Here is an 18,403-nt window from a genome sequence, read left to right on the forward strand (position 1 = left end):
GGTAGGTATATTCTATTTTTTGATCAGGTTTGTTTCATGCAGCCGGCAACCGGACTAAAACTCTTATAGTATAACTTAGAAATCTAAATGAAAGTTCAAATAGCGTTAATAAAAGTTGATTTGTGACATCATTTGTTTCATTTATGTGTTCAATACAAAAGTGTCCATTAATGGATGTTCATAATTGGGTCCATGTCCATGACTGGGTGTCCATTACTGAATTTTTGATGTCCATCAATGGTGATTTCGTAAATTTCAATTTATATATTTTTTATTAATTATGTATTAAACATACAAAATTTTTGGTTTTGTTTAAATGTTCCTCATGTATTTAAGTGCCGAAAAAAAAATCACCATTTTTGTATCGTCAAAAAACATCCCAATTTTAAACGAAATTCTAATTTAGTGCGCTTAACATGTCCATGATTGGTGCCGTCACTCTATAGCCTATACGTAGGTATACAACTTTATCCATTAAGAAAATAAAGGTTAATAGACCAAACGATGAATTGTATCGGGCCACAATCCTTTTAAGAAGGCGGGTTTTTGAAACATGTTTGAAACCTATTCTCATAGCTAAGATGTAAACAGAGATTTTGGTGTCTGTAGTGAAAATGCTCAATGTAAAATGAGTACACAAAATTAAATTGACTAGGACTTTATTAAAATATAAAAGTTTTACACAAATATCATTAAAACAATGAATTAGCAAGTTATACCTGTAAGGATCATTATTTATTAATAGCTTATATTTTGATCATTCTTACTTTTGGTTATGATTAATTTATAAAAGAGTATCAATTGATTCATACTTGTCACTGGTTCCCGCCATGTTGAATTATTATAAAAGGCGGGTACCTCAGTGACAAGTGGCCAGTTCGAGTACGGACAAGTTAGAGTGAAGACGTCTTGAATAATTTATTGTAAACTGATTGTTATTATGTTTGTAACAAATGAATAAAGTTAAAATATTGGTACAAGTAATAGTTTTCATCATCAACCCGGTAATAGTCCAACAACTCAGAAGTTGGATCCAACAAAAATCGATAGGATTTTTGTCCACGCCGCACGAACGTAAGGTTTTCTTTTCTTATTCGTTTGTATCAGTAAGTAAACTATGTTTACCGGAAAGTGTATTTAATTATGGTAAGTCAGTTCTTTATATTTCTTTTTTTTTATTCCCTTTTATTTTAAATAAAATTGGTTTGATAACCTACCGTCAACGTAATGTCTGTATTAATATACTGTATGTATCATTAAAGATAATGATGATGATTTGCTCAATTTTGGTATATGTATGTGTAGAAAGAACGTACGAACGGATGACGGGTAATCTCGCTTATAATAAAAATACGGAATATAAAATCTACAGTTGTCATTTAAGCGTTTCTGAATATTACATATGAGTTAGTGAAAATCAGATCAAATGTCATTATAATGCTTCTATCTTATCAATTTCAAACTCAATTGTATGATGGTGTACCACATCGATTATATCAAACTCAGGCTAAGGACTCATTATTTAGTTTTATTGCGTAGCAAGATAGCACAGTACAACTGTAGTAGGGGACTACAGTAGGATATTGTTCTATGTACATTAAGATTTACGATCTGCTGCACCTTTTGAGGTCAGTTTGCGTTACTAAAATTGTATGAATACACTGGCTTTGTAACCGTGAAACCGATGAGTAAACTAAAAATAAAATCTTGCCAATTGAATACCTCTGAAGTAAACCCCTGATACGTTTGTATTAGCAATGCCTCTAGTACGAAGTTTTTAAACGCGATTTGCGTCAGTGTATAACTTAGTATTGTTACGAATGCATCTAAGAGATTGCTTTTATTAAAATGTTGGGCATTATAATATATGACCTTTCGGAACTCCACTTTAAAATTCTTCTGATCACTATGTAAGTTTATTCATAATATTGGGATTCCATGCGCACAATACCGACAAGATTGATACATTATTTAAAAGAAAGTGACGTGTCGATCTAAGTTCAAATTGGAAACCATAATGCAGGGTTATGTTATGTAACTTGTGTACCTAGTGCTATTAGCTATTAATGTTTTTTTTAACCTAGTGGTTTTATGCTGATGTCGGTTTTCATTCAGCGACGCTGCCCAACGCAGCATTACTTATAAAAGCCTCAATGAAGCTAAATGACTAGAACACGTATTTATAATTATCTCCCTCTTGTATGGAAATACAACATCTCTATGACATGTTGGATGTTAAACGTAATAATAGTATGAATCAGAGTTGGGCACTTATAATTGCAATCTGTGATTAAACTAAAATAAAGCCTAGTCAAATGATTTCATAAGGAGTAAAGTAGCGGTCGTAAAACGAACCTTATTTTAACTGTATCAACTAAAACATTCGTTTGAATAACCATGATAACCATTTGCTCGAATAATTAAAATAATTTCAAACCCGTGGTCGATGATAAAATCATAAGTGTGTCATATCGAATTCAAGCTAATTGATAAACTCATAATAAATTTACAAAATAAGCTGCCGTTATTAAAACTAACGTTACCATTCTCATTTTTTTTAATTTAACTAATTTTGCCCAACTCTGGTATGGACATACCTACATCTATATTAAATCTCCATGTTATGGGGCGTATGTCGTTTGTTGAATATACGAGTAGTAACTCGTTAACGAATGTACTTATGTAATATGATCTTATTGTTTTTCTATTGCACACTCCTCAAGATACGTAACTCGTAACTTTGTGCGCTGAGCATTAAAGTATTTTTTGTGTCAATTTATCAATTAATATATATAGATATCGTGAACTTGAATCTCAATGGATTCAAGTTGATAACCGGTCACCTTTTGTTTAGACTGTATAACTGTATGTCATCACGCCTAAATTCTATGACTAACGAATGTAATCAGTTTCATCATAACAACCTTATAAGGGCCAGTAATTTTGGCACGAGTACTTAATCAATGTATATAAATCTATGTGTTACCATGATGATCATGGAGAAATAAGAGGTCGATGGGAAATCGATATGCTTAACTATTTGATATAATATTTGATTGCGAGGTACGCATACTTTAAACATTTAGAAACTCATTTACCCCTTTATTTATAGGATGTGAATATTTTGAATGACGTTAAAGTAAAATCATATTCATAATTGCAGTGTTTTATCTGACAGTAACGTTTGCTACATTTTATTATTTTCGTTTGTTTTTGTAATAGTAGTAAATCATACTTACCCAAATGAAAAAAACAAAGGACCTTAATTGGAATAATAGTGTATTCTGTGGATATCTCTGAAGTTGCGTGTAGTACTGTAAAAGTGTAAAGTTGTAACTTAAAACTACGCTTATGTAGAGTCATATGTAGAGTCATATGTCATATGTAGAGTCATATGTAGAGTCATATGTAGAGTCATATGTAGAGTCATATGTAGAGTCATATGTAGAGTCATATGTAGAGTCATATGTAGAGTCATATGTAGAGTCATATGTAGAGTCATATGTAGAGTCATATGTAGAGTCATATGTAGAGTCATATGTAGTCAGAGCTATATATAGCTATACGTTGAGTGGTTTTCATATAAAGAATCGATGATGTATGTACAGACGCTAGTATCAATAGATAGGAAGCGCCATGATAATCGATGTGTTTGTGTAGGTATACACAATATGTAACGCACGTGGATGGACGTGTGAGACTTTAAGGCACGTGGATGAACGTGCGAGACTTTAACGCACGTGGATGAACGTGTGAGACTTTGACGCGCGTGGATGAATGCGCTAGACTTTTGTTCCAACTTTCATAAATATATTTACAACAATTTAAAATAATTAGTCAACCATATATCAGTATAATTTAATCATAAAAACATAATCAACAGTAATAATAATAAGCAAAGAAATTTCACACCTCTATTACTAATATGTTGAGTGGTCATCTGAGTGCAGTTTAGATTAAAGCGGTATGAAATATCATATTATGTGTGTTATACACGAGTTGGTAAAATCCTAAGATAGTAATAATACTTTTATATTCACTAAAAAAAGAGACGAAGGAATTCTAGATACCGACACTTGATTAATAAAAGGGAATAACGATTATCGCTCGTTCGTAAATATAAAATTACATGTAATGGACATCGATACACTCATAGATTAATGATACCTGTTGTCTTAATGTTTAACTTGAACTTAGCTGGGCGCGTGAGCCATAGAGATTAGACATTCATAATGTAAAATATATATAAAACCAATGGTTATTAATGAGGAATATACGGTAAATTATCTGCAAAAGAAATAAAAGGTTCTTATTTTTAATTCATGAGTAAAGCTTTTAAATTTACACGGGAAGTCATTTTTCCATTATTTCGATCACCATAGTCCAACATTATTATAAACTTTTATATATCAAATAATAATTGATAAGGTGCTTCGCTTTTAATATACTGTCAAACTGTTCAATATTACTTGACAATTAAACATGATTATTATTAAACATGATTATTATGCATATGTGAATTTACATATTTCGATAATGAATAATTCATAAGAAAGTCCCATTTATTTGAATGTCAATTTCAATATAAGTTATAAAGTTACAAAAATGAAATATATAGTTTTTATTTAATGAGGCTTCAGAAAACGGTTCTTAATTTGTCACACATTAATTATTTACGAATATCTCGATCTAGTAAAGTAAAATGGTATTATAAATATTATGCAAGATAAACTGTATTCTATATACCCACACTTTATTGTGTCCAGGGTTTTATACGTGAGTTATAACAATAATAATATTTTCCTTGTGACTAACGAATTAATTTATTAATAAGTCTTATTTTCGTAAAGCCAGAATAATTTTAATAATAAACATACTCCAAGCATACATACATAATTACATGCATTAATTGTCGAATATGATTTAATTAGTATTACCATTAATTATTTAGATATGTCCGAAGCAATAACGAATTAGGATAACAAAATGCACCGTAATACCTATTAGACTTGTTTAAAAAAAACACGACTATAGCTGGAAATTAAATATTTTGTATCAACTACAATAATAAACTTGTTGGTTCAGATAAAACCTGTTGAAAAAAAAACAAACATAATATTTCTTAGTCACTTGGTAACATGAATATTATTCGATCTAGATTCGCTAAGACTGTTATAATAACAAAATACTTTTTAAAATAAATCACAATGTAGACATTCATCATTCATTTGGAATAATCAATTGACTAGTTTATGTCTGATGTTTAAATCCATTTTATGTGATGAGGAATTTGTTATCTTAATGAAGTTATGAACTTCTGTGATAAAATTATTCATTCGTTCATTTAAATTTACAAAACCTAACGGCTACTTAGTTTATGTTCTTATACCTACTTGATGGATCTTTAATGGCTATATTTATGACCTAAGGCGTGTAAATAGTTCAAATGAGGATTAGTCGGTCGCATTCATATAAAGGTAGGTAGGTAGGTTAAAGGACAATAAAACTACCTCTAAAATAAGATTAATTTCTTATCAATTAAACTCTTCAAACGGGTTCAGACATAAATATCTTTTAAAAAAAAAATCGTTGGCAACAGGTAACGTTCGAAGTAATATCAAAAGTTTAATTAAAAGGAAATTATCATATAACCTAATACTGTTAATCGTGTGCACTTGTGTTTATTACGTTTATGAAATTAAAACGTGTTATTTTAAATCAACATATTATATCATCAGATAATCTGTAGCCCAAACAAAAAAAAAAAACATAATCTGTCACTTATATTATTATTATCAAGATGTTTTTATATCTCGGCATAATTATGATTGCATTCATGTCAACTACGGGCTGGGCCCGAAGATATAAAATCAGAACCATGCATTCTTTATAGAGATGTGACACTTATGTCCTATTTTCATTATTAAACTTTACTGCACAATACATGATATAGTGAACTATGGACTATTTTAATTGCAAATATAATAATAATTAATACAACTCATGTCGTTTATGTACTAAAATATTTGAAACGTGAAAAATAAATTCATAACATGCTTAAATCGATATAACGATTAAAATATAAAGATGAATAATAATAAAATAAATCAATGAAATAAAACCACGAGTCTTATGCATTCAATAATAATTTAAAAAAAAGGAAGTCTTAATTTCATATATCTAAAGAAAGTCTTAAAAGTTTCAGAACGACCCAGGAGCGTCCAGGTGAAAGGGCCAGGGTTTGGTATTCCATTACCACCCAGGAGTGCCCAGGTAAGAGGGTCGGGGTGTGGAATCACTTCCGACCCAGGAGTGCCTAGGTGAGATGGCCAGGGTGATGACATTCCTGTTCCTTAGCAGAACTAAGGTGCTTCTACACAGAAATACGATCGTTGACTACACCGCAGAGTCTTAGAATACTGGCATCATGGCAAGCAAAGCTGCGGCTAGTAGCGGCGCGAGATCCGGTGCCCCGTGTTACGCAGCATCAGCGTGGTCGGTGGCACCATTGCAGTTAATGAGAACGTGGCGTCGGTTAGGCAGACGGCGCAACCCGCGGTGACGCAACTATCTTCTGTTGATGAAGTGTGTATAGCGTTTGAATATTTACGTGTAAAAGTGAATAGTGTTGTGTACGTATATTATATTTCTTGAGCATAGTTATTGAAATTTAACAAGTGTTAAAGAAAATTTAATAATGCTAGATTGCGTAATCTTACTATTACATAATGAATTTTCTGTTGTTTAATATTTTATTATGTTTCTGCAGGTCGAACTAATTAAATTCATTCGTTGCTATGATGACATATAGTTTCTTCAACCTTGATAACAGACTTGTGAAAATTCTTCGAAAACCATAATTTGAACGATTAATAATATGTATTATGTTTTGGTATCGGCCACCTATTTCCTAATTATCATTATATTTCCTGATTATCATTAATTATCATTTTATTAATGCCTAATAATTAACGATAATACACATTATAATTATAATCCTATTAATAGTAGATATCGTATTACATGTTTGTAATTTTATTTTCTCTTGTTGCTTATTATTATTTAATATGCATATTATGTGCATAAATATCATTCACATAGTAATATTGGATCAGTGAATCTTGGTATGTTTTAATGTATACATTTTAGTTTAATTCATTATTTTCATAAATTGGTCTTTTGTTTTTATCATCTTAACAATTTTATATTAAGGTTTGGCGAAGGGTCTCGCCTCGAACAGGATGGCCGAGCTGTAAGGATCATTATTTATTAATAGCTTATATTTTGATCATTCTTACTTTTGGTTATGATTAATTTATAAAAGAGTATCAATTGATTCATACTTGTCACTGGTTCCCGCCATGTTGAATTATTATAAAAGGCGGGTACCTCAGTGAAAAGTGGCCAGTTCGAGTACGGACAAGTTAGAGTGAAGACGTCTTGAATAATTTATTGTAAACTGATTGTTATTATGTTTGTAACAAATGAATAAAGTTAAAATATTGGTACAAGTAATAGTTTTCATCATCAACCCGGTAATAGTCCAACATACCAAACATTCGTTTAGCCATAGAGTACATTACCCAAATGAAAGGGATGAAAAAAAGAACTAATAGATATTTTGATAGGAAAGTTATTAAATTTCATCTGAAATAGTGCATGCAGTTTTTTTCCTGTTAATTAAGTCAGTAGTTGACAACGTTAGAATCTCGGTAGGTCTGCATTACGTGGTACGTTCGATTCCGTGCAAGAGGAAAATCAAGCTTACATTTCAAAATGATATGCAAATGATGTCATTTTGTTCTCTTTCGCCCGTGCGTCTCGCTCGCGCTAATTCGTGTAGGTACGGACAAGTCCGAGCAAAATGCACGCGCGCATGATAACTAAATTACATAACATGATACATTTTTTTTTTGGTAATTACATGATATTAGATATCATTTTGATAGTGTACGTTCGAATTGGCCTCCAGCTCCTGCGTCGTGGCGCGACGCTCGCTCACATGATACAATTATCTCCTTTTATCCGAGCTACCAGCCCCTGTGGCGGTAACACGAGTTGCGTTAATAAGGCGCGCAAAACCGAGCGATGCGCGCATGGATGACGCACGCAAGGCGCAAACCGCACATTCGCTAGATCTCAATCTGTACGCGCCTTAGCACCATAGCCTCCTAGCTATTTTCAGTAAAAATTCAATTACAAATATAAATGCAAATAGTGTAGGTACCTTATTAACTTTATATACATTTCATTCAAAAATAAACCTAGTCATTATTTACATAACACTGGTAAAAAGCTAACATAAATAACGTATCAATTTTAATTAAAAAATATCACAGTTAGTCGAACATAATTTTATTATATCTGCCTTATTCTACAAAACAGGGCCGTAGCTAGACTAGGGTCTCTGTTACATGGTGGAATAAAACACTGTTACCCACTACTTGATTTCTTATGATCCGGTACTTTTTTTTTCAGTCTACATTTTTTACTAGTTGATGCTATTTCCACCCTGTCTCCTACGGCCCTGTGTATAATATAATATCAAACGGAATTTGATTCCCACATAACTTTTAGTTCTACTCATTTAGGTCCATATATTTTAAAAGGCATCACCACTGCCATTATTTAATCTTGTCTTCCCGTGATTTCTTTTTCTAACTACAGAATCTATTACAGGCAGTAGACGTGCGCGCCGCCGCGGCGCGCCGCCGCCATAAGGAGTCAGCGCGCCGCCGCCGCCGCCGGTATAGTCCGGGAGCCGGCTGCATGAAACAAACCTCATCAAAAAATAGAATATACCTACCCTGTAGAGGTACCTGACATTTAGTAGATTCCAACGCACTTGGTCGGCCTAGGCTTAACCTGGCAGATTTTGTACAAATGGCAAAAACGTTGGACAAAAATTCATCAAAAAAAACCTCATCGAAAAATAGAATGAAACTTGTATGGTAGGATACCTGACCTTGAGGACAGTAAAAAAAAAGTGGTCGGCCTCACCTTAGCCTGGCAGTTTTTGCAGTCCGACCAGATTTATTGGGTCACGTGAGAGCTACAATTTACCTCATCGAAAAATAGAATGAAACAAACGGATTATAATAGCTAAAATAAGCCTGTTGACGTATGTCTTGGTCGGCCTCACCTTAACCTGGCAGTTTTTGCAGTCCGACCAGATTTATAAAAAAATCATCAAAAAATTTTTATCGATAAATCGTATGAAACTTGTATGGTACGATAGCTGCCTTTGAGGACAGTAAAAAAAAAATGGTCGGCCAAATCCTGTGTTTGCAGGTTCCTGTGTCCGACCAATTTTGTGGTACCACGTGAGAGCTACAATTTACCTCATCGAAAAATAGAATGAAACAAACGGATTATAATAGCTTAAATAAGCCTGTTGACGTATGTCTTGGTCGGCCTCACCTTAACCTGGCAGATTTTGCAGTCCGGCCAAATTTATAAAAAAATCATCAAAAAATTTTTATCGATAAATCGTATGAAACTTGTATGGTACGATAGCTGCCTTTGAGGACAGTAATAAAAAAATGGTCGGCCAAATCCTGTGTTTGCAGGTTCCTGTGTCCGACCAATTTTGTGGTACCACGTGAGAGCTACAATTTACCTCATCGAAAAATAGAATGAAACAAACGGATTATAATAGCTTAAATAAGCCTGTTGACGTATGTCTTGGTCGGCCTCACCTTAACCTGGCAGATTTTGCAGTCCGGCCAAATTTGTGATACCACGTGACAGCTAGAATAGGACCACACATGCTGTATTCCATACGCATCATGACTTTGTGTACCTATCTGATGGGCGGGCTTATATGAAACGCCTTCTTGTACGTGCAGGTGATCCAGGTATACACCAAAGCTTAGTTTTCAATCGAACACTTGTAATATAAGAGGAAAAACTGCACGTGACTTCCAAAATTTAAATAAATGGTAAAATGTTCCTCCACGATGTTCTCAACGGGCATCTAGACTGCGTTGGATTGCTGTCACAGTTAGGGCTCCGCGCTCCCACGCGCCGAACTCGTCACACCACACTATTCCATATTCCCTGTCATCGTACCAATTATGGCCAAAATTCTATTGTATTAAATTCTGAGTAGAATCGCACGTACCTATAATAAATCGTTCCAAAACATTGACCCTTTCTTCTCCTCCAGACGTGTTTTCAAATCACAAATTGCAAAGCAACTTTCCTGGTAGTCACGCACACACTCACACACACACACACACACACACACACACACACACACACACACACACACACACACACACACACACACACACACACACACACACACACGAACACATAAATTCCAATAAATGCATACAAACTAATAGATTCGCTCGTTTATGTAGGTACTGTATGTATTTTTATTTTACTATTTTTTATTTATTGTTTACGCAAAATTAGAGCTATACCTACTATTTTAGGATTTTTTTTCCAGTTTTACAGTTATTATTAATTTTTTCTAATTTTCCTTGTACCTTAAAGACTTACAAATTAAGTTATATTTACGATTCTTGTACAGCACAAGTCACAAGTCTACCCACAGATGATTTTTTATTATGTATAAATTACAGGAAGTTCTGTTATTGGCTATGCTATAAGTTCTCATGTTTTTTGTATATTATTTAATGTAAACGCTGTTGAACTTCTCAATAAATATAAATAAATAAAAATACACAAGATAACCTCACATATATTAAGTGATTATCTTATTGTTATTTCTTCGACTCGCAAAGGCGTTATGTGTCCTTCAAACCATTTGATCTTATACATTTCATCTCTTAATGTCCAGCCACAATGTGTTGTATCAAATTTGATGCAAGTGGATTCTGCCGCACACTGCCACATTGAATTTATGAAAGCCGCCCGTAACAAGCCATACGTCAACAGGGTTATTTTAGCTATTATAATCCGTTTGTTTCATTCTATTTTTCGATGTGGTAAATTGTAACTCTCACGTGGTACCACAAAATTGGTTGGAGACAGGAACCTGCCAACACAGGATTTGGCCGACCATTTTTTTTTACTGTCCTCAAAGGCAGCTATCGTACCATACAAGTTTCATACAATTTTTCGATAAAAAAAATTTGATGATTTTTTTTATAAATTTGGTCGGACTGCAAAAACTGCCAGGTTAAGGTGAGGCCGACCAAGACATACGTCAACAGGCTTATTTTAGCTATTATAATCCGTTTGTTTCATTCTATTTTTCGATGAGGTAAATTGTAGCTCTTACGTGGTACCACAAAATTGGTCGGACACAGGAACCTGCCAACACAGGATTTGGCCGACCACTTTTTTTTTACTGTCCTCAAAGGCAGCTATCGTACCATACAAGTTTCATACAATTTTTCGATAAAAAACATTTGATGTTTTTTTCATAAATTTGGTCGGACTGCAAAAACTGCCAGGTTAAGGTGAGGCCGACCAAGACATACGTCAACAGGCTTATTTAAGCTATTATAATCCGTTTGTTTCATTCTATTTTTCGATGAGGTAAATTGTAGCTCTCACGTGGTACCACAAAATTGGTCGGACACAGGAACCATGCCAACACAGGATTTGGCCGACCATTTTTTTTTACTGTCCTCAAAGGCAGCTATCGTACCATACAAGTTTCATACGATTTTTCGATAAAAAAAATTTGGTTTTTTTTTATATATCAAATATATATAAAAAAAACCAAATTTTTTTGTCGGACCGCAAAAACTGCCAGGTTAAGGTGAGGCCGACCAAGACATACGTCAACAGGCTTATTTTAGCTATTATAATCAGTTTGTTTCATTCTATTTTTCGATGAGGTAAATTGTAGCTCTTACGTGGTACCACAAAATTGGTCGGACACAGGAACCTGCCAACACAGGATTTGGCCGACCACTTTTTTTTACTGTCCTCAAAGGCAGCTATCGTACCATACAAGTTTCATACGATTTTTCGATAAAAATTTTTTGATGATTTTTTTATAAATCTGGTCGGACTGCAAAAACTGCCAGGTTAAGGTGAGGCCGACCAAGACATACGTCAACAGGCTTATTTATGCTATTATAATCCGTTTGTTTCATTCTATTTTTCGATGAGGTAAATTGTAGCTCTCACGTGGTACCACAAAATTGGTCGGACACAGGAACCTGCAAACACAGGATTTGGCCGACCATTTTTTTATTACTGTCCTCAAAGGCAGCTATCGTACCATACAAGTTTCATACGATTTTTCGATAAAAAAAATTTGATGATTTTTTCATAAATTTGGTCGGACTGCAAAAACTGCCAGGTTAAGGTGAGGCCGACCAAGACATACGTCAATAGGCTTATTTTAGCTATTATAATCCGTTTGTTTCATTCTATTTTTCGATGAGGTAAATTGTAGCTCTCACGTGGTACCACAAAATTGGTCGGACACAGGAACCTGCAAACACAGGATTTGGCCGACCATTTTTTTTTTACTGTCCTCAAAGGCAGCTATCGTACCATACAAGTTTCATACGATTTATCGATAAAAAAAATTTGATGATTTTTTTATAAATCTGGTCGGACTGCAAAAACTGCCAGGTTAAGGTGAGGCCGACCAAGACATACGTCAACAGGCTTATTTTAGCTATTATAATCCGTTTGTTTCATTCTATTTTTCGATGAAGTAAATTGTAGCTCTCACGTGACCCAATAAATCTGGTCGGACTGCAAAAACTGCCAGGCTAAGGTGAGGCCGACCACTTTTTTTTTACTGTCCTCAAGGTCAGGTATCCTACCATACAAGTTTCATTCTATTTTTCGATGAGGTTTTTTTTGATGAATTTTTGTCCAACGTTTTTGCCATTTGTACAAAATCTGCCAGGTTAAGCCTAGGCCGACCAAGTGCGTTGGAAGGTACTAAATGTCAGGTACCTCTACAGGGTAGGTATATTCTATTTTTTGATGAGGTTTGTTTCATGCAGCCGGCTCCCGGACTAGTAGTTTAAAATTCGCGCCGAGACAAAGCCCGCAAGAGTACAAATTTAAAATCAATGGACATAAAGCGCGTGCGACGTGCCTAGCTTTAGCGTTCCGACTGTTCCGTTTTTTTCAAATTCATTGCTTGATTTATTTTAACCCTTAAATCGATAACGTCCACTATAATGGACATCCCAAGAAAAATTTCTGCACCAAATATTAAAGCATAGCGTTACTTTCCTCTGGTAGCGTACTTACACTACCAGGAAACTACTACTAATACTACTTGGATGATATGTCATTTTTAAGTATGAGTGTATAAAAACATATTGGGAACCAGTGTGAACATAATCTTTTTGTCAAAGTCCTACAGAACGCAGAACTTGCAAGGAAGCATCCGACAGACTCACATTTTACCCGTATTTCATTATTTTTTGTATATGGCAGTATTAAGCAGCGTTAAAATAAAACGTGTAATAGGTTACTAACTGGTCTGTTTATTACGTGGCAATATGATTTACATAAAAATGTTTTTTGTGTATGGGTAAAACAAGTGTAAAAAGTGTAATGTCCATTATTTTGCCCGTTGTAATCGACAACACGGCACTTTTGCTAAGTCCAATATGTTAGACGTTGCCAAGTATGCGAAGAGTAAAATTATTAAATTTTCTGGTAGTTTTTGTGGTAAATAAATTAAATAGAGGGATGTTAGGTGTTTCAAAACATTTTAAAAAGTCATTACTTGACGTATTATGTAATGAACCAAATAGATAAAAAAATGTTTTTATGGATATTTCCCTGTGGATGTGGTGTGTGTGTGTGTGTGTGTGTGTTTGTTTCCTGTTTGTGTGTGGATTTGTTTTCATCAAGAGACAGACCCGATTTCATTTGCGAAATTTGTTAGGAAAAATTTGATAAAAGTGCATGCATTATTGTAAAAACCATTGCTTAGATGTTACTGCTTCCTAGGATAACCCGCTGTTTGATTTAATGTTAAATAAATGACGTCAATGACTGATAAAATTTTACCACCTACGAGCTATAAATTTATTCCAAAAATATAAAAATATGTAATAGGTTTTACTTCAATTCATTACATAATTCATGACATTATCGGTAAATGTATTTCTAATTAAAAATGCAATTATTCTATATTTATTTTAAAAAACATGAATTGGACTAAAAAAAACCTTATGCATAATGGACATGAAGTAGGTAGTCTATACTCGGCAACGTCCAAAATACTGGACGTCTTTTCATTACGCGGCGTATCTTTTTTTACAAGCTTTTATTTACTTTCACCTGACCGTTGTCTGTCTGTCTGTCTGTCTGTGTGTAATCAAATCTTGCAAGTTAAATTTTATCCACTTCCCGGTTTCCGATTGAGCTGAAATTTTGCATACATACGTAAGTGGGGTGACAATGCAATATTATGGTGTCATCGAGCTGATCTGATGATGAAGACCGGAGGTGGCCACAGGAACTCGGTGATAAAACAACGAAACCTAATTGGGTTTTTAGAATTGTCTCCTCTGTCTTAGTTGCCTGTGGAAAAAAAATAAAGTCGGCGATAAAAGCTTGTACCAAAAATGAATTTTTTGCCAAAAACTTATTATTTACACCTATCCTGGTAACGTCCAACATACTGACATATGTTATTTTCATGATATTTCTACAATAAACCAAAAAAACGATGTAACACAGTTTTTTTGAGATTTTTCCAGTGTTGATTGAAGAGTTAATCTTGGTTTCTCATTATACGTATATTGAAAAGTTGAAAATTCCACGCCGCCGGCGTTACGCCGCCGCCGTGGATTTTTTCGTGGCGCGCCGCCGCCCGATTTTATTCGACCGGCGCTCACGTCTACCAGGCAGTTCAAAGTCATGATCGTAAGATTTATACTCTTGCAAACGTCCAGTGCTAGAAGACCTCTTTAAAGAAGTTGTTGGTACTGTTCCATTACTAATATGAAGAGGTCTTGTAGCCTGGATTCGTGGGATTTGAGTAGAACTTGTATTATTAATTTGTGCACTAGTAAGTGCCCGCGTGCATACATCTAATATCCTATCTAGAGTGGCGCTGCTTATCCGATCTCCGCCACCATCTATGCTAGGTATTTGATTACCGCATACGTTACTTGTATTAGTCCTATCACGTTTTTCATTCACGCCAATGCTAAACAAACCACATAGAAAACTAAGATTAAAGGGAATGTTAAGTATATAGGTAAATACTATCATCACAAGAAGAACAACTAATATAACAGTAAAAGCCACAGTTAATAAACCTGTCATTATCACATTCAGGGGAAACCACATGCCATCTGAAAACAAAAGAAAACTAACATTATTAAAATTAGTTCAAGCTGTATTTTATTTGTATTCAATCAAAAATGTATTAACTGATTGGCTATTACTTTTAAATGTTCAGTGTGACTCAGTGGACATTAATTATACGTTTTGAATTTGTCCATTGGGTAACATATTCAATAGCAAGTTATTATTGGGAGAACAATCAAATTGTGATTAAGATCAGTACATATGTATATATGTATGAAAAATATTTCTTTAATATTTGAATTATTACCTGTTATCCCATGAATTATTGTCTGCACTGTAGCACTTATAGTGATCATGGGTTCAGATATAATTGTAGTAAACATCCTCACACCTATTTTCAAGGGGTTCATATATTTCAAGAACTTGATAGGGTCGGGAGGTGGCACATCACAGGTGGATGACCAGAAATACCATTTACATTTATTAATTGCTGACATGTAACGGTCAAATTCGTGTTGCTCAGCCTCCTGCAATGAAATCATCATCAAATATTTCTGGTGGATAATGTCTCCTGGGTCACTATTCCAAACTACGTTTTTTTGTTTTGTTTTTAAAGTGTCAACCACAGTATTAATTTTAGTTCCTAAACATTTAGTTTATGGAAATCACCTCACTTTTGTAGAAACATTTATTAGGACTTCTAGGGATATTTTATCCCTAAATTTTTATAAATGTCTCTTATTGTATTTTTTGTTATTTTGGAAGAAGTCCTCTTCAACCAAAAAACTGATCATAAAATACCAAAAACAAAAAAACATGAAATTCGAAAATCAGTTAGTGTAGTATTTTACCTAGGAGACAGAACAAAAATAGGATAGGTAACTTACTTTGTATGAAACAAATACTTCATATAAATATAGTGCAATGAAAGCAATAATCTTGAAGTGTTTATGGGACATATGATTCCACAGCCACATCATTGCACTGGCAGCTGCTAATATTCCAAATGCCATTGTGATTTCCATCTGAAACATTAAACACAATAATTAAAAAAATAAATAATACTATGGTCAAACATATAGCTACCTTTTCTGATGATCATGGGATCCAATGAATGAGGTGTGATCCAATAAAGGTCATTTATCAATCAATCAATCAATATATATTTATTTCAGACCAAAATTACAGTCCGTATTTGTTAGTTATGTACAGTACTACTTACTTATATCTATTTAACTAAACTTTTAAAATTTCTTAGTAGAAAGAAAGAAAGAAAGAAGAAAATACAGTAGTACAGTCACATGCAATAATATATTACATGCATAAGGCCATAAGAGAGTGCCGCCACATATTTTTATGGCCTTCAAAGAGTAACATATTATTACAGGTGACTGTACCTATGTTGGCATTATAAGTATAAATTAAGTGGAAATTAACAAATGCAGCTTTAATATTTTCAGGCAATGTAAAAATATATCAGACGTTTAACAACATGATTTTAATGTGTATCAAGGATCTACAAAATAAGTTGGTTAGAAATCTAGAAGGCCATAATATTACCTTATATTCCACCAAATAAAATTGGATGTAATCATTCCACACCATAACTATTCTCTCTGAAACACTAGGCTTGTAAATGGCATTCTCCACATATCCCACTGAGCGACGGAATATTTCCTCAGACAGAGCTACATTTGGATTGAGGTAATCATTTAAAGTGGTCCATTGACTCTCGTCAAATCGCATTTGAACAGCAACTTCAACTGAGTTGTCTTCGTTTTTCTGTAAAAATTAAAATCCAAATTTGAAAATAATGTATGGCAACAAAAACTTACTTTGAGGCCAAATAAAGAATGTAAACAGAGTCAAACCTAAACGTTAAGTACGCTATGCCGTCAAACAGAACAATAAACAGAAAAGTGATAAGTTTAATATTCCAGAAGTCTTTTTGCAGTGTTCAGTACATAGTACTTCAACAGAAAAGTAACTTACTTTATATTGTCCTCCTTTTAATATAATGGCTAGCATTCGTTTAAAGAACCAGTCTCTCATCCCTGTACTTGCGGTTTCTGTAGTCCTAACCTGAGGCAAAGGCATCCTCAGATCAGGTGTAACATCAATATTCTCCTTTTGTTGAAGTATTGCGTCATTGTTATTGTGCCAAGGGTCCGGTCCCTCTTGTTGTATAGTTTCAAGTGGGTAACAACACATACACATCGCTAACAACAATGTTAACATCATTTTTAATTATAAGATTACATGCGATGGATATTGATACTATTCTAATCAAGGGCCCAACCTTTTCTGTTCTCTTTCACGACGCAGCAACTAGTATCATTTCTCTCACCTCGCTCTTTTAAAATGCCGTTTGTCAAAAAAGGACAACCATACTGTTGACAAGGCGGACTTCAAATCAAGTGTTGCCTTTCTAGATGCGCCCACCCTGTGTATGTGTGCGTAAAAGCGTATATGTGTGCTCTTTTAGGGATGTGAAAAGTCGATTTTAATCATGTTATATATCGATAAACGCTACACAGCGGAACGAAATAGCGATTAATTGAAGCTTCAATATCTTCGTTAAACATAAACATTATTGAAATGCTAATGGATAATGAATATATTATAATATAATAATATAATTCAATTATTGCGGAACACCTATTTTAGGAGGTATTTATGTATTTTAATTAAATATCTGAACTTTCCCTTGGTTCCCTGCTGGGGCGTGACTATAAAATTGTGATCTGATAACCACAATAAAGAATAAAAGCGTTTTTGGTCATTTTAGGTATCGTTAAGCCTTTAGCCCCCTCCAGACTATGCGCGTGAATCGCGGGCGAAGCCGCGAACGCGAGTGTGGAATCTAGTTCGCTGATATGCGAAATCGACTCCAGACTCGCGTTTGCGGCTTCGCGCCGCGATTCGCGCACGAGTGTGGAGCGGGCTTTTGAAGTAAAATTAAAATTGCAAGAAATGTCGATAGTTTATCGATATGACTTTATCGACATGGCTACAGCAACGTGGGCCTCATTGTTAATCGTACACTAAACAAAAGTGGCAACAGTGACAGCTCGCTGAGACTACGTCTATATATATATTATGTCTATGATTCTAATAGTTTATTTTTTGAAATGACGTTTGTTTAGTTTACTGACATATGTCACATATGTTCGGTTTG

At 34.2% G+C, this 18,403-nt stretch overlaps 1 protein-coding gene across 1 annotated transcript; it reads right to left on the reverse strand.

Annotated features, from left to right (window-relative positions):
- Nucleotides 1–642: 642 nt before the first annotated feature.
- Nucleotides 643–17,516, reverse strand: LOC134665984 (uncharacterized). Its single transcript, XM_063523044.1, has 7 exons — nucleotides 17,218–17,516; nucleotides 16,786–17,007; nucleotides 16,113–16,250; nucleotides 15,533–15,752; nucleotides 14,808–15,269; nucleotides 7,553–8,670; nucleotides 643–719 (listed from the first exon to the last, which is right to left on the reverse strand). Exons 1-6 carry the CDS (start codon nucleotides 17,464–17,466, stop codon nucleotides 8,603–8,605), a joined length of 1,359 nt encoding a protein of 452 aa, XP_063379114.1. The 5' UTR covers nucleotides 17,467–17,516; the 3' UTR covers nucleotides 643–719; nucleotides 7,553–8,602.
- Between the last annotated feature and the right edge of the window lie 887 nt (nucleotides 17,517–18,403).

Source organism: Cydia fagiglandana, chromosome 7 (assembly GCF_963556715.1).
Source record: "Cydia fagiglandana chromosome 7, ilCydFagi1.1, whole genome shotgun sequence".
Taxonomy (NCBI): domain Eukaryota; kingdom Metazoa; phylum Arthropoda; class Insecta; order Lepidoptera; family Tortricidae; genus Cydia; species Cydia fagiglandana.